The 22,625-nt window shown below is 36.7% G+C and overlaps 1 protein-coding gene across 4 annotated transcripts in view; it reads left to right on the top strand.

Annotated features, from left to right (window-relative positions):
- Nucleotides 1–22,625, top strand: part of per2 (period circadian clock 2) — a 32,546-nt gene that overhangs the window by 6,487 nt on the left and 3,434 nt on the right. Inside the window, exons 2-22 of one of the 4 annotated variants that reach the window (XM_077221933.1) lie at nt 2,552–2,638; nt 3,007–3,487; nt 6,231–6,329; nt 6,997–7,154; nt 7,599–7,720; nt 7,971–8,172; nt 8,910–8,961; nt 10,431–10,573; nt 11,663–11,741; nt 11,932–12,038; nt 12,527–12,677; nt 13,287–13,395; nt 15,639–15,779; nt 16,065–16,140; nt 17,016–17,181; nt 17,799–17,926; nt 18,458–18,643; nt 18,907–18,969; nt 19,236–19,493; nt 20,512–21,434; nt 22,269–22,413. In XM_077221933.1, coding sequence (XP_077078048.1) covers nt 3,102–3,487; nt 6,231–6,329; nt 6,997–7,154; nt 7,599–7,720; nt 7,971–8,172; nt 8,910–8,961; nt 10,431–10,573; nt 11,663–11,741; nt 11,932–12,038; nt 12,527–12,677; nt 13,287–13,395; nt 15,639–15,779; nt 16,065–16,140; nt 17,016–17,181; nt 17,799–17,926; nt 18,458–18,643; nt 18,907–18,969; nt 19,236–19,493; nt 20,512–21,434; nt 22,269–22,413 — 3,694 coding nt within the window. In that variant the 5' untranslated portion in view covers nt 2,552–2,638; nt 3,007–3,101. The remainder of the gene's footprint in view (nt 1–2,551; nt 2,639–3,006; nt 3,488–6,230; nt 6,330–6,996; nt 7,155–7,598; nt 7,721–7,970; nt 8,173–8,909; nt 8,962–10,430; nt 10,574–11,662; nt 11,742–11,931; nt 12,039–12,526; nt 12,678–13,286; nt 13,396–15,638; nt 15,780–16,064; nt 16,141–17,015; nt 17,182–17,798; nt 17,927–18,457; nt 18,644–18,906; nt 18,970–19,235; nt 19,494–20,511; nt 21,435–22,268; nt 22,414–22,625) is intronic. The other 3 variants (XM_077221932.1, XM_077221935.1, XM_077221934.1) reach the window with 3 other exon arrangements.

Here is a 22,625-nt window from a genome sequence, read left to right as displayed (position 1 = left end):
TTTGTCACCACCTATACTTTAATTTGTGCTAATTGTGTGAAATTTTGTTAAAATGTGAGCATCCAAGGAATATTAACTATCTCCTTTCAGAGCTGTCTGTAAACGTATGTAAATCCTTATATAAAGCAAGTAGTAGAACATGTGCGATTGCTACACATTCAATTACATAAACGTCTCTAACTTGATACTGAGTTATAAAACTGTCTGCAAGGTGGTAGGTTGGGTGGTTCGTGTTGTATTTCATTAGGTTTAGGCTTTGTCTGATCTTTACTTGGTTTACATTACAGTAGATTATTCTTTTTTGGTATTGAGTGGCAAACTACACTCAAATGTTTGTGCTTTTATAATGTTACATTTTATACTTTTTTATAATGCAACGAACGATGCTGAGCACCAGATATACTGTACAATGAATGATTTTGATAGGATTTTATCATCCTAAATTACTAAAGTAAATTGATGATTATTTATTTTACTTGTATACATTTGTATGTCTTCCATGTGTTGTAGAAACAACTGCTGAATCCAGATAATTACACCAAGTTTTAGCACAATTCCACAATATAGGGTAGTAGTAGTTGGACTTTGAGCTTAGTGGCCTGGAATAAAAGTGCTGAATAAGCAGTGAGATTGTGACTTTGAACTTGTCAAGCAATGAGGGCAGTGGTCTTTGACATTATATTTTTAGCAAGGTACGTTTACTTAGGTCAGGAAGGCACATGAATTTGCCTCGTAAAGGTATTGGCTTGACCTCTTTGAATATCATTGCATATTTTTTTGTGTGTGTGTCTTTTAACATTGCAATGTAACATTAGTTCAGATGTAGGCCTACGTTTTACATCTAATGGAAATAGGCCTAATTGACATTGCAAACAGTTTTTTTTTCATTATTAACACTTAATTTTTTATAGACTTTTAGACTTTAGATCTGTTCCCATGTTTTAGCCAATGTGCTTTTCCCATGAGCACATATTGTATTAGAAAGAGATATCAATATAAGTCTGCCAGCTGTAATTATATTAAATGCAGTGTTCTACTTTATGGCCCCCAGGCAACTACATCACATGAAGATGCTCCATGTTAATGGCTAATAATGTGTCATCTGAAGGTCATGTCTAGAGCACCTGATTTACTCTGACTTTAAGAAAGATATAGAGAACTGGCTCTGTCATTTTCTCTAGTTTAAAAGGTTATAGTTAAAAGATACATACTAAAAGGCTGAAAGCAGGTTTCCACTTCCTGAGGTTTAAATAGGACTGGCGTCAAATGTTAAATCATTCTGTTAATGTTTACTTAATTTTGGCCAGTGTGTCACTATGCAACAGAAAACACAAAGGTTTGCGTTGTTGTGTCATCGCCCTGTGGGTTACTAGGTTACAGTAGGCACTCAGCCAGACATATTAAGATTATATGTGCCAAATCAGACAGGTGTGATTTGGGTGGGGCACCAAGATATGCATCAAAAAGTCATTGAAATATACCAGTAGGGCATGTATTTTGTTAGTAGTTTGTGATTATTTAAATTCTATATTTTGCTGTAACTTTAAATGGGTAGGACTGCTTTATTTACATGTGACAATGACAAAAGAAACGTGTAAAACATCTAATGATTAAGTGGTAGAGATTAGCCAGCAACCATGCAACATAAATATTATATTAATGTAAATTATAAATATTGCAAAATTAATGCAAAATTATTTGTTATAAGTGGCTAATCCAGTCTGAATTTAGAGTTCATTTTTAAAGTGCAATTCACTGTATTATTATTTAAGCATTGCTACATAATTACTTAATAATTTCAGTGAGGATAATCAACTGGCCCCAAAGTCATTTTTTAGTGCATGTATGATGCAATTCGTATTTTGTAATTTACTTTCAAGTTCACACAGGTGTTTTTGTATACTGTGTGTATATATTTGTTACAAACAATGTATCTGTCATGCATGGTAAATCTATTCAGGTGTTGGTCACATAGGTAATCCACTAACGTACTCTACTCTCTGGCAATCTTACAGGTGTATTTTTAGCTCTTGAGTAAAAGAGTCTTGAAGGTGTCTTTCCTTAATATGGTCCAGCTCAGGTCCCGACCAGGAAACTTGGCTCAGTCTTCACTACTCTGTTCAGACAGCTATTTATTTCTTTAGATCAAAGGGATAAGAGTTCATTTCCCCTGCCATTTTCATGGCAACATGAAGGGATAAAAACCAGTCAAGGCCTATTGTTGGTTCTGACAGCTGTCTAACACCTTTAATGTGCACATGCTGGGATTATTCCTTTGAAGGAGGCAGTGTTTACAAGCCGAAATGCCACATCTATTTCGTTAAAGGACACAAGGGGACACCAGGATCGTCCACTTTTAAACTCTAAGTTTGGGTCCAGACAGAGGCCGACCTGCCTGTAGATTTTACCTCAGTATTTGATCAGACAGTGTTTTGCATGCTTTACTTTGCACCATCTGGCTTTGTATGAACAGTCATGAATTTGACTTTCAACTTTTGCTGTTATAGGAGAAGATTGTGCAACTAAAGACATGATTGTATCTCCTGTACAGGGATGGCATGCAGATTATCTCTATCCCGTCTTTCCCTGGTTTCTTTTGATGTGCTTAAGTGCATCATCCTCTACCTTTGTCTAAAAGGTTGGTCACACTACACTTTTCGTTCCATTGACATCTATTCATGCAAACTTTCGCATTTCACTGCATTCCAAAGTTCAGGTTTGTGTACTCAGACTTGCGAATTCGTATCACGTGAAAGAACGCAAACTTTAATTGCAGCATTGCCGTAGATTTCATATCTTTATATTTTTGATGTGTTATATGTTGAGTTGTGTTTTTAAAAAAGACGCCATCGAGTGTCATTTTGCGACCGTTGCAATTTCCGTAAAATTTAACGTTCTCAAAGTCTAGTTTGACCGTGGTTTATGGGCAAGATTTCCTGGTGTTTTCAGATGAAAAATGCATTTCATTTTAATGACTCGTGTTCTGTCTGTTTCTTATTCCCATAGCAAACCGTGCACTCGTCTGAATTCCCACTGAACGCTTCACCTTGAAGATGGAGTAATCTGCTTGCCCCTTGCTTCACTTCTTCAAATCCAGTCCGATGTCTGAGGACTCAGATTCCAAACCGTACATGTTCTCCTCCCTGGAGGGGCAGAACAAGGCAGCCGGCTGCAGTGCGATGGCAACGTTGCATCGCATGGGCAGTTTCGCGGAGGGGGCCAAACTTGGCCTGGCATCTGAAGGAAGTGACAGTAGCCAAGACCCTCCCGCTTCGCCCCATAACAACCGGAAGATGAAACATTCTCTTCATGAGGATGTGGATATGAAGAGTAGTGGGTCCAGTGGGAGTGGAACAGAGTCTCATGGTAACGAGTCCCACGGTAATGATTCCAATGGAAATGAGTCCCATGGCAATGAGTCTTCTGGGAGTTCCAATAGCCGAAGCAAGGACTCGGCACTAATAGAGTCATCGGAGAGTAACAAAAGGTAATTAAGTTATATTCTGTTTTTTCTGTGACATGCAATGATCCCAGAAAATATTTGGATACGTTTACCAATACTTTTTTACGTTATTTTGCACATTATATCTATTGGTCTTTATAAGTATCTATTTTGGTAAATAAATAAAAAAGTGTGCTTGTGCTATCTGATTTAGTAATCTGATGCATGCATAATAAAGCACTTAAGTGTCCAAATTATTTTTGGGGTAAGAAAATAGTGTCATTGTCCAGCTGAAGTCAGTTCAGTGTTGATTCAGTTCTGTTGTAAAGATCATCAATTAAAGCAGTTCTATAGAAAACAGTGATGTGATCATCCACCTCAGCCTCAGTTCAGTTTTCATTCAATAGTGTCAGTGAAATCAAATCAATAATATTGTTGAGTATTAAGTCTCCCCAACTACGCAAGCCAGAGATGACAGTGGCAAGAAAACCCAAACTCCATCAGGTGACAGAATGGAGAAAAAAACCTTGAGAGAAACCAGGATCAGTTGGAGATCCAGTTCTCCTCTGGCCAACGAAGAAACATGGTGTAATTGTGATTCAGGCTGCATCACAAAAAGCCAGAATTCAGATCGTGGATTGTAGCATTCAATATTTCATCCAATTCCTTTTTCTTGAAGATTGGATTCATCACGCCAGTATGGAGACGAAGCTGGTCATAGGTCTGTGCAGAGGCCCTGTCTGGTTCTCGTGGACTTTGCTGAGGATCTGTTCCAATGGCTGTCGTTGTCTAGTCGACACGGTCTCTGCTGACATTCAGGGCTTCGTTGTGGTCGTGTCTAGGTGCAGGTCCACCGTCTAATCTGGATACGGACCGGATACGGCTGACTACGGTAACCTCGGGATAAACAGAGAGACTAATATTAGCGTAGATGCCATTCCTCTTACGATGTAACAAGTACATTGGGTGTTATGGGAAGTGTTCCTGGTTCTGGTTGATCTATTTTATGCAGCCTAACAGTCCTTTAACGGATGTTAATTAGAATTTAAATAGAAATAGAAATGTGATAATGTGTATGCCAGGTTAAAGAGATGTGTTTTTAGTCTAGATTTAAACTGACAGAGGAAGTTGACGATGTTAGGAAGACTGTTAGGTGCTAAATAGGAAAAGGATCTACCGCATGCATAACATTTTTTGGAATATATTTTGAAAACAGTGATACATTTCTATACATTTGATTTTAACATTTTGATGTTGCCGTAAAATAAAATATTGTTTGAACATTTGCATCAGACTATAAAAATATTTAATAGAAGGCATAATTTGGATTGCACAATTTCTAAATACCATGGAGACAGTTTGTTTGTGTGACAAACAGACAAACATAGTCATGTGGAAGCTCTATGCCAAGAGGTTGCATGCAGACACTTACGTGACTTGTTTAAAGATTTAATCTCTCTGGAATTGTTTTGGTTTGGCAATAGACAGTAAACCATAACATTTGAATAAGCATTCATCCCCGTCGGTGCGTCCTTGCGTGACTAAGGAACTATGACGTCATTTCTAGCCTCAGTTCTCACCTACTATTTCTGGGGTAATCGTAAGGTCACTGGATGATTGAGAATTCACTAAAGAGATGAATTCTTTGTTCTGTATGTATTTGAATTCTTAGTTGACTGGCCTGGATCTACACATTTTCTGCTCTGATTTTTGGAGATGGATGGATTTAAACGTGGTAAAATGCCTATGATGGAACAGAAAGCACAACAGTCTTACTGGCAACTGGATATTAAATAAACTAATACTTAAGGAATTAATGATCTTGGCTTCTTTTTCCAAAACTCCTCTAGGTAAAGACTTGAATCCCCAATTGTGCCCCATTTAAATGGGTTTTATTGGAGACATTAGAGTATGATTTTTTTTTTAAATCTATTCCTTGTAAAGGAAGAAACTTCCCTGCATGTGCAATTGTATAAATAATCGTCCAAATTCTCCGATCTCATTAGTCCACTGAAATTACTGACTGTATCAATAGCATCAAAACACATTGCCCTGCTAGATTAACACATATGTGCTTTATATAATTAGCTCACCTACAACTAATAGCTGCAACATGTGAAGACCGTTTCTATTCTAAGCTACTTAGTGGGCTATTTGTAATTACTCCTGGTGTATTTATGCAACTGGACTATGGACTTGCAATAGTATCAGTTACTAGAAACCTGCTTAGCCGTTCTTAGCCGTGCTAATGGTGCATGGCTGGGAATGGCACAAGGCATAGTGTTTTTGAGGAAACGAGAAGACAGATGAAGATTGATGGAAGGCAACATCCAAGTGACCTCCATGTGGAAGAAGAGCACCCATTTCTTGTTCAATTGTCCACAGTGTTTGAAAATGTGTGTGTGAATGAGGTTTTGACCTGAAACTACTGCATGATTTTTCTTGTCACTTTATTCTCTTGCAACAGCTGGTTCTGACTTGCTTCAGCTGGTATACTGAATGAGTCATTTCTCAATAATGGCGTCATGTTTGTTGCAATGGCGTCAAGGGGTTCCTGGAGATGATGTTGAACAGTTTGCAATTAATTCAAAGATATTCTGTGTGCGATTCCTCATTGGTTTGAGGGACGTGTGATTCACTTTATACCTCACTTTATCACATTAGTAAAGCAATCAAAGCTAGACATGCCTGTTAAAATAACGTCTGCCTTATTACTAGTCATAAAGTGTTTGTCTGTAGTTTATGACTTGTTTTATGATGGCTTCTTGTGTGTGCACTCTTTTTACAGCTCTAACTCTCACAGTCCCTCACCACCCAGCAGCTCAAACGCCTTCAGCCTTCTAAGTGCCAGCTCAGAGCAAGACAACCCGTCTACCAGCGGCTGCAGGTGAGACACGAACACACCAGACTGCCCTTATACCAGTAGCTGCACTAGATCTGATTATTGGATTTTTCTCTTATTAATTTTATTTATTTTTTTAATGCATTTTTTAATTTTTTTTTATTAAATGTTTATTTCATAGATTTTTTTTTATTATATTTATTATTTTTGTATATTTTATTATATATTTTTTATATATTATATTATTATTTAATTTCATTTGAATTTATTTAATTTCAATTTATTTTATTTTGAATAAATGACTTTATCTATTTATCTATTATTTATGTGTATATATAATGTTTTTTTTATATATATATATTTTCACATAACACTTTAAAATAATTTTAAGCAATGCATTTTCATATTTACTTTAAATATGTATTCATTTATTTTCAATATGTTTACAAAAAACATACACATTTTTATTTAAGCTTGGTGTATACTGTACATTGCATAATATCAATCCCGGTTGTATTAATATCAATCGCAGTTGTATTTAACAGTAGAGCAGAATCATGTGTTGACAGTGGATTGGTGGAGGAGTTATGTACTTCATGTACTTCATAATCATTTGTACACCTGTTTTAAGCATTTGGTTTTAATGCTTTTTAAAATGTCTTTTATGGCTGACATGTTTGTGCGTGTGTGTGTGTGTTTTGGGCATCTGCAGCAGCGAAGAGTCTGCTAAGGCGAAGACGCAGAAAGAGTTGATCAAAACTTTGAAAGAGTTGAAGCTTCATTTGCCACAAGAGAAGCGGAACAAGGGCAGCAAGTCGACAACGCTCAACACTCTGAAATATGCCCTGCGCTGCGTCAGGCAGGTGGAGGGTGAGCAATGTCTTTAAATTATCCTTACACAAGTCATCCATAATGCAGAACCACTTGCCTGGCCACAGGGACATAGTCCTTCTTTCTGGAGTTTTATTTCACTTGACTACAATGAAAATGTAGCCAGGCACATAAAACAACAGTTTTAAGACCAAACAAATGCATTGCAACATAGAAGCAGTGCAAGTGCAAGCAGTATTTCAGCAAATCGGGTAGAACTATGAACATCACGTCATGTGATTAATATGCTGATACATTTAATAATGTGTCTGCCCAGTAATTGTTTGAGTCAAATTTGCATGCACTGCAGTGTTTTTATTAACTATTAGGCGTATATCACATACTTAATCTGTACTACATTACACCAGATACGTGAATTGGATGTGCACAATGTATTTATCTTGGGGTTTCAATATAGAATTTTTTTCTGCATTTCTATTTCAGCAAATGAAGAATACTATCAGCTGCTTATGATTAATGACAGTCAGCCGTCAGGGCTTGACGTCTCATCATATACCATAGAGGAGATAGACAGCATCACCTCTGAATACACCCTCAAAAACACAGTATGTTTGTCCTTGCGTGTATTTATTCATTTTATTCATTTATTTTTGTTTATTTATTTATTTTTCATTTTATTCATTTTTATTTTTTATTATTTAGGTCCATTCATTTATTTATTGTGTTCCAGTTAACTTGCTGTGATCAGTTATGATATTTATATAGAGTTAATTTTCAGAAACATTTGGCATGATTAGAAATTTTATTTGTTCTCTTTAGTTAAAAAAAATGTATCATGGAATCTTTGTTGCACAGGATATCTTTGCAGTGGCAGTGTCCCTCATCACCGGGAAGATCGTCTACATTTCAGATCAGGCCGCCTCCATCTTGAACTGCAAACGGGATGTGTTCAAGAACGCTAAGTTTGTGGAGTTCATTACACCGCAGGACGTGAGCGTGTTTTATAGCTTCACCACACCGTACAGACTGCCGTCCTGGAGCATGTGCACTGGCGCAGGTATGACACAAATGGACATGATCAGTAGCAATAGCTACAGATAAGTTAAGCACCTTAAAAAAACACACCATCACATCAACCAATCGATCTGAACTCAGACGTCAAATAGACTTGGTCCACACCGAAGGCCTTAAAGGGATAGTTCACACAAATATGAAAATTCTGTCATCATTAACTCACCCTAATGTTGTTCCAAACATGTATGAGTTTCGTTCTTCCATTGAACACAAAAGAAGATATTTAGTTGACGTCAGCCATTGACTTCCATTGAAGGGAAAAAAAAAATACTGTGGTCAATGGGTACCGTCTGATTACCAACATTGTACAAAATATCTTCTTTTGTGTTCAACAGAAGAAAGAATATCATTCAGGTTTGGATGTAACAACATAAGGGTGAGTAAATGATGACAGAATTTTCATTTTTGGACAATCCCTTTAATCTGTCCCATTTTCCACACTGTGAATACAGTACAGTCCTCTGATGTGCCAAGGAAATATTGAAAGTTACCTTAAAAAACATTCTAATTAAATTAGCAATAGGTAAAACAGGCTGAAAAGATTTAAAAGACATTCTGTTTCTTATTCATTAACAAAACCAGTGTTAATTAATTAGGCTTCTTTGTTGTTCCTTAATACCGGCGACAACCGGTATTATCTTAATCTGGTCACCTCTGTCAGGGAACATGCTGTTGAATTAAACCTGAACTCATCTCACTCTTGTTTTCCCCTCCTTACAGAGTCGTCACCGGCAGACTGCATGCAGGAGAAATCCTTCTTCTGTCGTATTAGGTGAGTGTGTGTGTGTGTGTGTGTGTGTGTGTGTGTGTGTGTGTGTGTGTGTGTGTGTGTGTGTGTGTGTGTGTGTGTGTGTGTGTGTGTGTGTGTGTGTGTGTGTGTGTGTGTGTGTGTGTGTGTGTGTGTGTTGGAGGGTTAGAAGTAAATTTATACTGACTGCATCCTGTACACCATCTGCTCAGCATGATTTTATTCATAGATGTTTCTTATTAATTCTGGTAAACTTTTGTCCCTGTAAATAGAAAGATTTGATTACTAATGCGTTTGACATTAGCATGCATTCAGTAAACACAACTCTTAAGCAAAGTAGTGCAGTCAGTTACTAATGAAACATTTGATTGAGCACTTGGGTGGTAGAACGGGATTTAATTTAGCATTTACTAATACATTATTAAAATCAAACGTTGTATCTGTTTATATTATTTAATGTACCTGAGCTAACATGAACTAAAAACGAACAGTTGTATTCTTATTAAGGCTAAAGGTTAATAACAACTGTATCAAATGTATTGCGCATTCTTTGTTATTGCTACTTAATGGATTTACTAACATTAACGAGTGGGAACTTATTTTAAAGTGTTACCAGGATTTCTGTAACTTTAAAACTCTTTCTTCACCCCTACCTGAAAAACCTGCAACTTTTACATGCAGATCCTAAACAATTTGCAAATTAAAAAAATTATATTAAAACCAGTCAGAATTTGGACTAAGTTAACGAATTTGTGCTTCTTAGGGTGTGTTCACACTTGGCAGGTTTGGTTTGATTGGAACAAACTCTAGTGCGATTGCTCTGTTAGTGTGATTCTTTTGAATACTTGGACCATAGACATCTAAATGAACCAAAAAAAGGACACTATGTCACAAGATTTGACCCTAGAAAGGACGTCATAAGAGCTACTTTGCCTATTACAGTTCAGTACAGGTGTCTGAAACACAATTTATCCCCTTGCAGCAGATCTTCGTTTGAGTATGTGTAACAGAGGAATTCTTGGGGTTGTTTTGACTCCTTTACACATTTTATAAGCTCTTCACATGTTCTCAGCTGGTAAAAATGCCATCACGTGTCGTGTACGTACATTCAATGAGTGCATTTAGATCAGCACATTGAATTATTTTGGATTTTCACTTAGTTCCATTGCAAAATATGTCCGAAAAGCCAATTTTTGTTTTGCATCTTTAGGTTCGATGTTAAAAATGACAGTTCACGCTAACTCTGAAAGAACCAAGAGAACTGAACTAAAAGTGTGGACATTCCCATTTGACTTATACATTTATGCTTAAATGCTTTAAATTAGTTTTGTAGACGTATAAAATGTGCCTACATATTAGTTGCTTTACAAAAGTAAAAAATAATGCTTTTTTTGTGTGGAATGGATATGGAAAGAAAAAGTTTTTGATTAATCCAATGTTTATTATCATGTTTTTGTTAAATGTGTGTGTAACTCTCTTGTTTTCTTCTCCAGTGGTGGTAAAGAGTGTGAAGGAGATCTTCAGTACTATCCCTTCAGAATGACTCCTTATCTGATGAAGGTTCAGGACACAGATCACGCTGAAGATCAGTTCTGCTGCCTCCTGCTGGCCGAGAGAGTGCACTCCGGCTACGAAGGTCAGTTATTTTACACATTCTTCCTTTTGTAGAAGGTTTTCTTTCTTTTTTTCTTTTTTTTTATTGTGGATTTTATTGTGGAAGTGCATTTTATTAATATCAAATTATAGTGCACATGCAGGCTTACAATCTAAATATCATTTTAGCAAATTGATTCATTTGAATAATGATTAAAGAAAAATTAATTTATTGATTATTTACTGATTATTTCTGTTGTAATGTTTCAGAGAAGTGTATATTGATTGGTTACAAATAAATATGTTTTAAACTCAGTTATTTAAATAAAGGTGTTCATTTTTTTATTAGTTGTATTTATTGATTAATTGTAAATTAGCATTATTTTAAATTACATTTTTTAAAACTGTCATTCAAAAGTTTAGGGACAGTAATATTTGTGTAAATTTATGTTTTTTGATGCTCGCCAAGGCTGTGTTTATTTGAACAAAAATACAGTCAACACAGTAAAACAGTTTAAAATATCAGTTTTGTTTATTTTAATGTTTTAAAATACATTTTATTCCCGTGATGGCAAAGCTTAAATTTCTGCATTTCCTTTAGAAATCATTCTAATATGCTGATTTGCTTCTCAAGAAAAATTTCTTATTATTATCAATGTTGAAAAACAGTTGTGTTGCTTAATATTTTTTGTGGAAACTATGATTGATATTTTTCAGGATTCTTTGATTAATAGAAAGTTAAAAAATAGCATTTATTTCAATTGGAAATCTTTTGTAACATTCTAAATAACTTTTCTGCCACTTTTGATCAGTTGCAGTCTTGTTGAATAACATATTAAGTATTAATTTCTTTCAAAAACAAAACAAGAAAAATATAACTGACCCCAAAGTTTTGAATGGTAGTGTATAATCAAATAGATAAAACAATAGATTCAGTGTAGACAGCTATGTTGTGTTAACTTGTATATTTAACTACTTTCCAAAAAGGTTTGACTGTAGTTTAACTAATTAAAATTCTGATTAGCTTTTAAATTGGCAATTCACAATTTTAAAGTAGCTTTCTCAGAATGTGTATATATGGAACTGTACTTTTTCATGGGAAAAATTGTCAAAAACTTTGTTCATTTCTCAGCTCCCAGGATCCCCACAGACAAACAAATCTTCACCACAACACACACACCCAGCTGTGTGTTTCAGGACGTGGATGAGAGGTACGGGTGTTAATGCTTGACTGTTGACGAACTAGATGAAGATTAGCTGGAAATTTTAAGCATGGGGTGTTTTATGCAACAGCTGTACCTGCACCTGCTTTTTTCCATTTCTCATAATCATGAATATTAAAGGCAAAAACTGTTGTTGTGACTAATAGGAAATTGATTATGTGATGTTTTTTTCCTGTAGGGCTGTTCCATTACTAGGATATCTTCCACAGGATTTGATTGGCACACCGGTCCTTCTGCACCTGCATCCCAGCGATCGACCAGCCATGCTCGGCATCCATAAGAAGAGTGAGTGCTATTTTTGGCTGCTGTTTTTGACTGAAAGCAGGGCTGAGACAGGGACAGCCTTTGAAGTCATGAAACCACCAAAATGGCCCCTTTTAGTTCATTTAAAGTGATAATATGTTTATTGGAAGGTACTTTCTCCTGTCACATCTTAATGTGAACAATTTGTTGGAACAAATTGGGGCAGATCCATTTGTTTTTTGGTAAAGTGGGTTTTAGAGGTACACTATGTAACTTTTGGGGCGCGTGCGGTTCATAAACAAAACTGCATACGTCTTGTGGGAGAACTCTGTATGTATATGACGAGTCATGATGTACTGGGCTACTCTGCAGTGGTTTTCATCCCACCCGGTCTAAAATAGTCCAAATATAAACTCTTATTATAGGTGTTCTGTATTGATTCAGGTATACATTTTGTAAATTTTGAATAAAAAGGTTTACCTTTAAATATCTTATTTGCTAACTAAATCTTCTTTTTATTGTCTCATCAGTCTTGCAGTATGCTGGCCAGCCGTTTGATCACGCGATCCGCTTCTGTGCTCGAAATGGAGAGTACATCACCATAGACACCAGCTGGTCTAGCTTTGTCAATCCCTGGAGCCGCAAAATGTCCTTCATCATCGGCAGACACAAAGTTCGCATGTGAGTGCACAGGGTGAATAGGGGAATGTGTCTGAATGTCCCAAGATAAACTAAATTTTTGTTAAAAAATATAATGCTGAAATTCAAGGTAACAGAATATTGTATCACTTTCCTCAAAAAAATATTGTTGTATTTTTCAGATATAGGCCTATACTACTGTTCTAAAGTGTTAATACATTAATCCAGCAAGGTTGCATTAAATTAACTGAAAGTAATAGTAAAGAAATTTATGTTACAAAAGATGCTTTTCTTTTTTCTATTCATCAAAGTATGCTGAAAAAAATTTACATTGATAATAATAAGAAATGTTTCTTGAGCAGCAAATCAGCATATTATAATGATTTCTGAAGGATAATGTGACATTGAAGACTGGAGTAATGATGCTGAAAATTCAGCTTTAACATCACTGGATGAAATTATATTTTAAAATATATTCAAATAGAAAACAGTTAATAATATTTCACAATCTTACTGTTTTTACTATATTTTTGATCAAATTAATGCAGTCTTTGTGAGCATATGAGACTTTTTTCAAAACCATAAAAAAAAATCTTACCTACCACCAACTTTTGAACAGTAGTGTAACTGTGATTTTCTCCATATTACCAGGGGTCCAGTGAATGAAGATGTGTTTGCAGCTCGGACCACAGCTGAGGGCAAATCCACAGACTCAGACATCCATGAAATCACTGAGCAAATTCACCGACTCCTGGTGCAGGTACGGAATCTCATTCACAGTTGATAGAGGCAGATTCATGGATTCAGTTGAAATAAGATGGTTTTGACATCCTTCCACATAAAAAGGCATTGGAATAGACAGTTTACAGTGTTGGGAGTAACGCGTTACAAAAGTAATGCATTACAGTAACATATTACTTTTTGCTGTAACGCAGTAGTGTAAGGCATTACTTATCAATTTTCAGTAATATTTTACTCGGTACATGTTCAGTAAGGCTTGCGTTACAACAGACTTTTAATTTTAATTGTAAAACAAACAAACAAAAAAAAAACCAGCAAGGCCGCGAGACATTAACGAATGAAAAATGCAAGTAGGCTAAATTACCTGTTCGTGGTCAGTCAATAGCCGCGTGTGGTGTCCAAGTCTGTAATTAAAGACTAAATGGCAGCGTCTGATATATTTGTATAGCGATTTATTTTTTTACAGGAGTGCCGTGAGATTTCCGCCTATGTGCTCTCACTGGCCAGTGGAAAAGCGGCTAATGGTAAAGATGACATGAAGAAGACTATACATTCGCGAGATGGACGTATGCGCATTAGGCTATTCGTTCTGAGTTTTCTTTCTAAACAGTTAGCCTATGTTTATTTGGTATTTTTCATGTTTTCATCACGCAATCATGTTTTTGATGTGGTGGTGACGCGTTCATGTAAGGGCGGCGGCGCTGCCGATAAAGCACCTAAAAGCTGTCACAAAGAACCGGCAAAAGCAATGATTATGAATATGTCAAATATAGCAAGGAGACATTTTAATTGTCTATTAATAAAGTCAAGATGAAGTTGACGATGCTGACTCGCTATTTTCGCAGTAGTGAATGCACCAGAGAGAAATGCACATTTCATTTCATAAGCAGAGAGCATGTTTTCTTTCGTTTTGAATTGTTCTGTTTACAAGTAGACATTTCAATATAGATATATTTTTCAAGTCCGTGAATTAGGCTATACTTATACGCTGAGTTTCGGTTCATTTATGAGACGCGCTCCAGTTCACGCGCTTAAATCCAGGCAATTGGTTGACGAAACATTGGTTAAATTAAGATACAATTAATACAAAACGAAATTCACTTTAAAGAAAGGCTTTGTGTGTGTAAGGTCTCTGTGAAAGTTTTAAAGCAGTCTTTTAGTGCAGCTTCAGAACGGTCGCGTCCATAACTGAGAACTGTCACGTCTGTAATATTGTTTTTTCCTCATAAATGCGAACACGAAAAATAAAATAAAATGAATATTTTATGTTCTGTGGAGAGCCAACCGTTCTTCATCCGATTTGCGCAGTGTAATTCACAGAAAAAAAATAAAAAATAAAAAAATAATAATCGTTGCCTCCTAAAAGTTAAAGATTTTTTTTGTCACGCATAACTGTCTATTTCCCTAATATTAAATATAAAACGCATGTGTAGACTGATATTTTTCTAATGTCTGGACTCCTTTCTGGGAGGAGCCTATGGATAAACAGACGTTTCAATATTTTGGTATTAATGCATTTTCTGAGAATTTATATTTCAAGTTTTGACTGCAAATGTCATGTCCATAACGCTGGAATTCCCAAATTTTAAATAATTTATCCTAAACTAGTTTTGTGATGTAGGTCTACGTATTTTATAATGTTAAGTTAAAACTTCAGATAATACTAATAGTAATTTAAAGATGTGGTAGCATTGGATCTGGACGGTATGGATAACGCTGGGAGTTGGAAGGGGTGTGTCGCGATTCTGCAGGTTCGTGGATCTGAGTGTCGCGGTTTCATATGATATGGCATATCCTTACAGCCTTAGTCATTTTAGAATGTTAAGTTCTACTCCTGTAAAGTTATTTTGGTGAAAGTAACTCAAAAGTAATACAGGAGTAATGTAACGCATTACAATTCTGAGACAGTAATATTGTAAGGTAATGAATTACTTTTAAATAACAGTAACAAGTAATATATAATGTATTACAGTTTGGAAGTAACTTGCACAACACTGACAGTTTAACAGACTGGGAAACAAGAGTTTTATAAGATATGCATGTTTCTGCATGAGTTTGTTGTGTTCAGAATGACTTGGAAGTTTTGTAGTGCGTGATCCTCAGTCTTATAGTCTACTATGCCCAGTATTTCTTTGTAAATATCTACAAAGTCGACAAGTTTTTGATTCCTAGTGTTTTAAAATCTCCTTGTGTTGTGTATTCCAGCCTTTAGAATGAGAGAAATGAAAGTCACCAGTTAAATCTTGTTTTTGCGTGTTGTAGCCGGTGCACAACAATGGCTCTAGTGGCTTTGGGAGTCTGGGCAGTAATGATCACCTGATGAGTGTGGCGTCATCTAGTGACACTAACGGTAACGGAACACGTCAGCGGCAAGAGGAAGAAGATGGCAGGAGAGCCAAACCGGTGAGTCACATGATGCAAATAAGTGGTTCCCAACTGTTTTGGGGGTTTTTTTATCAGGAGAGGCATTTTTACTAGTTCAATTCAATTCAAATTTATTTGTATAGCGCTTTTCATAGAAAAATACAGTTAGTTAATCATGTATTAATTTATTAATCTTAAAACTAGTCACATGCTTCACGGTCACCTGATGGTATTTAGCCATAGCGTTGTTGTTTTTTTCATGCAATAAGAACCAAAAGGGGCTCTGGTGGATTTATTTATGTTTGTATGCATGTGTTTTCACAGAGGAGCTTTCAGGAGATCTGCAAAGGAGTTCACATGCAGAAAAACCAAGAGCAGCAGTTGAAGAAGAGTCCTACAAGTATGTACCAATATCCACCACCATCTGTGCACCCACATCTGTCATCAAAGTCTATGTATCTTTTTGTGTGCATCAGAAATGTGTCTGAAGACTATGGCTTCCATGATATGGTATCAAAGAATTGTAGTGAGATTATATCAATAAGTAATGCATTATGATTTGAACTGTGGAACAAAAATGTGTCAAATCACATTGAAACAGCGTCACATATGTTAAAACCTTTCACTCTTTTCACTAAAAAGAATAACATTTTCAGTGAGCTGTCACATGCAGTATGTTAATGATTTTAACTTGAATATAATATAATATAATATACTACAAAATGATATGATATAATGTAATGTTATATATTATAATTTAGTTTATATTATTTACTATTATTAAAATTCTGAAGATATTTTTTGAAGAAATTAATAGTTATATTCAGCAAGCATGCATTTTTATTTTATTTAAATGCTGTTCTTTTGAACTTTTCAATTAATTAAAGAATCCTGAAAAGACGTGCATTACGTGTCCACAAAAACATGAAGCAGCACAAGTGTTTTCATGAAGGATTTCTGAAGGATCATGTGACTCTAAAGACTGGAGTAATAATGCTGAAAATTCAGCTTTGCATCACAGGAATAAACTACATTTTAAAATATATTAAAATAGAGAGATATTTTAAATTGTAATTATATTTCACAATGATATTGTTTAAACTGTATTTTGATCAAATAAATGCAGCCTTGGAGAGCATAAGGGATTCTTTATAATAAAAAACAATTATTATTAAATTGCAATCCTTAATAATCACATTAGCCCATAAAGCAATTCTGATTTTAATTAGACTTATTGTGGAACCCTTTCCGAAAACCCTACATTATTTCCTGCAGAGGTTCAACAGAAAAGTCCAGTGGTTCGACCCAAAGACTCTGTGTGTCTCGCCACCGGGAAAGAGTCTCCTGAGGAGCAGCGTGCTACTGTGCAAGAGGAGCTGGCCTTCAAAGACCAGACCGTCTACTCCTATCAGCAGATTAGTTGCCTGGACAGCGTAATCAGGTACAAAGGCGTAAAGTCACGGCACTGTGAGAACTGATGAGGCATGGTCTCAACAAATTAAATCGACGTATTGATCCTGTGGTGCAAAGAGAGTATGAGAAACTGAATTAAGCATGCTTTGAAGGATAATGAGAACTTGTTTTCATGAGATGGCAGAGAACATTAAGTTTGCCAGGATGTGGAATCTTATTAGCACTTTTTCACATCAGCATAATAGCCTACAAATGATGGAAATTAACACAAAATCACGTCATGCTCAGTTTTAATGCATTTGGCTATGTTGTGTTTTATATAGTTCTAATTAAAAAAATCCCTCATAAAGGTTGGAGTCAAATATTTACTACAAATATACACCTGAGATTTTCATTGGCGATTTGTCCATCCTGCCTCCTGTAGTGTAATCAAAGACCTTTATTTTCAATGAGGGGTTTCAAAGAGATTAGAGCAAAAGTAATAGGATTGTGTTGTACACGTAAACCACAATAAACATTATTTTAGGGACTTAATGATATAAACAGTGTTATAAAGACAAAACCGAGCAGATCAGACATGCTTTTATTTTACATTCATCCTGGTTAGTCATTTGTGAACCTTGTTTCCATCGATTATGTCTTCAGATATTTGGAGAGCTGTAACGTGCCTATAACAGTGAAGAGAAAGTGCCAATCCTCCTCAAACACAACATCCTCAAACTCAGACGAGGACAAGCAGAGAGGAGTCGAGAGCTCCATCCAAGTATCTGAAGGTAATGGAAAGGTCTAGTTTGCGTGATGAAGACAATAGAGATTTAAAAGTAAAATTAAAGTAAAAAAAGCCATATATTGTCTCTAGAGATATTTTTTAATATTAACATATAAAACGTTTAAAACAGACCAGCTCTGAGATTTTAAAGAAATAATTAATTTTTTTTTTTTTTTTTTTAATTTTTAAATATTAATTCATTGTATTTTATTTATTCTTTATTTGGAGATTGTTCTTAAAAAATGTTTTATTTTAGTTATATATTTATTTATATAGTTATTAATTTTAACATTACTCTGGTGAGAGATTTTAAAATTACTCTGGTGAAAGATTTAAATCAGCAGAATTTGCAATGTTGGAAAGTTCTGACCATCGCGCTTAAAATGCATTTACAAGAATAATGAATATAAACCGAATATAAAATGCATTATCAGGCCATCTTTGGTGTAAATCCTGTATATACAACAGTTCTGTGTGAGGGTTGTTGAGTGACGGCTAACCTCTAACCTTTATTCTACATTTTCTCTGTAATCAGCGACAGGCCATCTAAAGAACCAACCAGGCCTTCCTTCATTAGATGTGTCTAAGAAGCCTCCAGGCTCTGGTGTAGTGACTCCATCTCTGACCCCTCTCCCGCTGCCCAGTAAACCTGAAAGTGTTGTGTCCATTACCAGCCAGTGCAGCTACAGCAGCACAATTGTACATGTGGGAGACAAGAAAGGTAAATTAATTAATTCATGTCCGTCTGTCTGTCCTGTCTATCTCTGTCTCTCTGTCTGTCTAGCCTGTCTGCTTCCCTGTCTGTCTATTCTTATAAATAATGTTTCTATTCCAAAACCTAGTGAGCTGCCTTGATGTCTGCTGCCTGTGTAGGAAATTGCCTATATGCTACATATGCAGCTCACTAGGTTTTGGATAGGTTTATCTGTATTAGTGCTGTATGTGTTTTCTCTGTTCCTTGGTAAAACACCTTTTTTGTTTTAGTCGTATCCTCAACAAGACACATCTCTGCAAAGCAAGAATTCTCTTCCAAACTTCACTTGCAAAGTTAGTAAAATCTTACCATGGGGACAAAAAATTGATTGGAAAGACTTTTGATTGAATTGATGAGTAAAATAAAGGTGCAAAGCAGCCATGCAGGACTCCACAGATTGGAGCATCCAACTTGCATTTTCCCCATGTTCCCATCCCATCATGCATGAGATGCACTTGAGAAATCTTTGAGGCAGCTCATAAACAAATGCTGGTTGTGTCACCTGTAGGAGAACAAGGCACTCATAGTCGAGTTAAACGTCTATTTTTGTTCTTTGTAGAGATCATCGAAGACGTCCCCAGCACTGAAGGCACTGAAGGTCAGGGTCTCGCTGTCTCTCCGGCCGCACTCTCGCCCCATAATCCAGAGCGAGAGGTTTACAGGAAACTGGGCCTGACCAAGCAGGTTCTGGCGGCACACACCCAGAAGGAAGAGCAGACGTTCCTTAGCCGCTTCAGAGAGCTGCGAGGTGTGCATGCTTTTAAAGCCGACTGCTCCCTCTACCTGGAGAGACAGAAAGGACGAGTTACATCTGAGGGTAAAGAAGGATTTAAGTCTAAACCTGAGGTGGAAGGTTCTTGTGTTCACAGAAATTTTCCATTTGCTGCTTGTGTAATTAAAATAGTATATAACATCAGAACAGAGAATTTTGTAGGGCTGCACGAAATAAAACCAAATTTAGTGTGATTAAAAAATCGCGAAGACTGTGAAATAAAATTAAATTTAATGCACTGTGTGTTTCAGAGTGAAGCACAGCACTGTGTACTTTTACATGCGAGCAGCTTGTGATTCTGTGTTTTTTAGCGTCTCAAAGCAGCTCTGTTCTGACCTAAATTTGAGTGGCGCATGTGCATTTGGGTATGAAATCGTGATGTCGATCTTCCCACACTTGTAACGAGATGCGCTTATAATCCAGCTGTCGTCAACAAACGAGATGTTTTAAGGGCTTTCTGTGTTTTTGCGCCTAAATAAATGCTTGATGGTTTAACTTTGAAAATGAAGAAATTAAGACTGCTATGAATATCAATATTGTCATAATCAATTGTAATATTTCTTATTTTGTTTAATATATTTATTTAGTAATAATAATAAAATAAAATAATAATATTTTTTTTAGGTGTCCTGCACCCTTTATAGTGTAATTATGCATTTAAGTACTTGGTAATATTAACAACATGTACTTAATATAGGGTTAGGGTTACGATTAGGGTTAGGGATTAGTTGCATGTAATTTTGTGTAATTTATTGTTATTGGTATAGTAAGTACATTATTATTTTATAGTTATATAGACTTATAATCACTACATTTTACCCAAATTGTGCAGCCCTACAAACAAGCACAGCAAACCTGAAAAAATGTAATCAAAATTTTTATCTGAAAAATTGCATTTAGATATTTCCCCAAATCTTGCACACCTAGAGTTTTGTTCCTTACAACGTGTAGTACTTCCTTACTACACTTTTTATAGTTACTTTTATTAACTTGACTGTGAAGTAAAAAAAATGACGTCAAAATGTATTTTAAGTCAATAACAGCTTCTCTTCTTTCTCTCCAGCTGTTCCTGCTGCTCGCTCATGTAAGCACGGTGGTCGTGGTGCACCGGAGACCCCCGGAACCCGCCGGGGTCGCAACAAGAAGACCAAATCCAAGCGGATTAAGCCTAATGAGTCCTCCGACAGCACTCCTTCAGGCCGTAGGCCGATACCCAGACCTCAGTTACAGGGCCTCAACCAGACCTCCTGGTCTACCTCGGACACATCCCAATCCACCTTCCCCATCACCTATCCCGCTGTGATGCCCGCGTACCCACTGCAGATGTACCCGGGAGCCGGCGGCATGCAGCCCAGGACGGAGGCTCAGATGCCAGGCTTCAGGGAGAGTCAGTGCAGCCAGGATCCACCCATCCCGTTGCAGCCCATCCAGACGCCGTACTCGGCTCCTCTGGTCACGCCCATGGTGGCGCTTGTACTGCCCAATTACATGTTCCCACAGATGGGCAGCCCTCCACAGCAGCCATTCTACCCCAAGGAGGGAAGTTTCCTTGTGCAGCCTTCCTTTCAACCTCAGCCTAATTTCACCACACAGGTGCCATTCCCTGCGCAGTCGAACTTTACCATACAGACCCAGTTCTCCTCCCAGAACCCCTTTACCTCACAGGCTCCATTTCAGCCGCAGCCATTTCAGTTCGCTAGCCCCAAAGTACCCCCAAAACCATCCGAGCCTGAGCTGAGGGAGGAGCTGTTGCGAAGCCCCACTCCACAGTCTGTAGGAGGAAGTGGCCCGCCATCACCGCCTTTGTTCCAGTCGCGCTGCAGCTCGCCTTTACAGCTCAACCTGCTGCAGTTAGAGGAGACCCAACGCTGTGCTGAGAGGCAGGAGAACACGGCGCCATCTGTTGTACTGCAGGGGAACTACAGCAGTAGTGTGGAGAGAGCAGGGAGCACAACCGGGCAAACCAAAACTAAGGATGTGCCACAGGTTGGGACTCTTTTTCTCACTTTCTTTGACTTGCAAGTACCATCATATTACAGTGCATTTTTGTACATGATTACATGGAATACCATGGTGCTCTTTTCAAATTATTTTCTTACTCTCACTTCTCATTGTTTCATTGTGTCTTTCATCCAAACAACATGTAAGCAAATGCAAAACTTTGAATTGACCAACAGGTGGCAGTGTTTACTAAGACAATCCAAAATTAAGCTTTGCATTCTTGCATCATGTTGCAGTTACATTAGGCTTAAAGCATTCAAAATTGTTGCATAATTATTATAAATTATTTATCATTATTATAGTTGTAAAATTGTTATAAAATTAAAAAATGTTATGCCATCTACTTCACTTTCCGTACTGCAATAAACCATGCAGCTTAAAAGTTTGTATCCTTCACTTAGCCTATTTAGGATCTCCCTACAGTATATGTCACACCCAAGTGTTTCTGTATTCAAAATAAATAAATTAATAATTATTTAATAGTAAATTAAAATATAATTTCTCCACTTTCCTGTAATGCTGCAAGAATAAAAGTTTGTTTTCTTCACATTGAGCCCAGAGGTCATTCTTGGACATTTAGATCCTCAAGTATGTAATTTCTGTATACAACTGGTATACTGGGGATAGAAATTGTCAATTAAACAACTATGCCGTTATAGTTCTGAATGTGTGAATGGTAAAGAGTTGCTATGTTGCATTTGCATGTTCACACATGTGCATTTAATGCATTTAGCAAACTTTAGAATGCTTTACATAAAGCTGTGTATAAATCTGTAAAATTAATGTTAATGTTATACTCTGTTTTTGTTGTTTTTCAAGGATGAGTTCTCATCATCTAGTGACCTGCTGGACATTCTCCCAGAGGACTCGCGCTCCGGCACCAGCTCTGCCACCTCAGGCTCCATGCGCTCTGGCTCTAACGGCTGTAGAACGTCTGCCAGTGGCGGATCTGCCAGTAGAACTGGTGAGAATGGGAGTTTATAGTGGTAGATCTGATATGACACTTGTGTCCTGTTAATTGCTGATCTGAAGTGTCCTTTGTAGTGTGCAGATTGAAGTGCAGGGTTGTCACTGTGCCAAATCAGAGAAATGTAATGATTTTTGATACTGCAGCAAAAACTAATATGCTATTGAACAAACTTCTTAAAACATTAAACATTGATATTCACTACCGTT

The sequence above is a fragment of the Siphateles boraxobius genome, unplaced genomic scaffold (assembly GCF_051911475.1).
Source record: "Siphateles boraxobius isolate OS27281-9 unplaced genomic scaffold, OSU_SipBor_1 86, whole genome shotgun sequence".
Lineage (NCBI taxonomy): Eukaryota > Metazoa > Chordata > Actinopteri > Cypriniformes > Leuciscidae > Siphateles > Siphateles boraxobius.
This window is presented reverse-complemented; position numbering and strand designations above follow the sequence as displayed.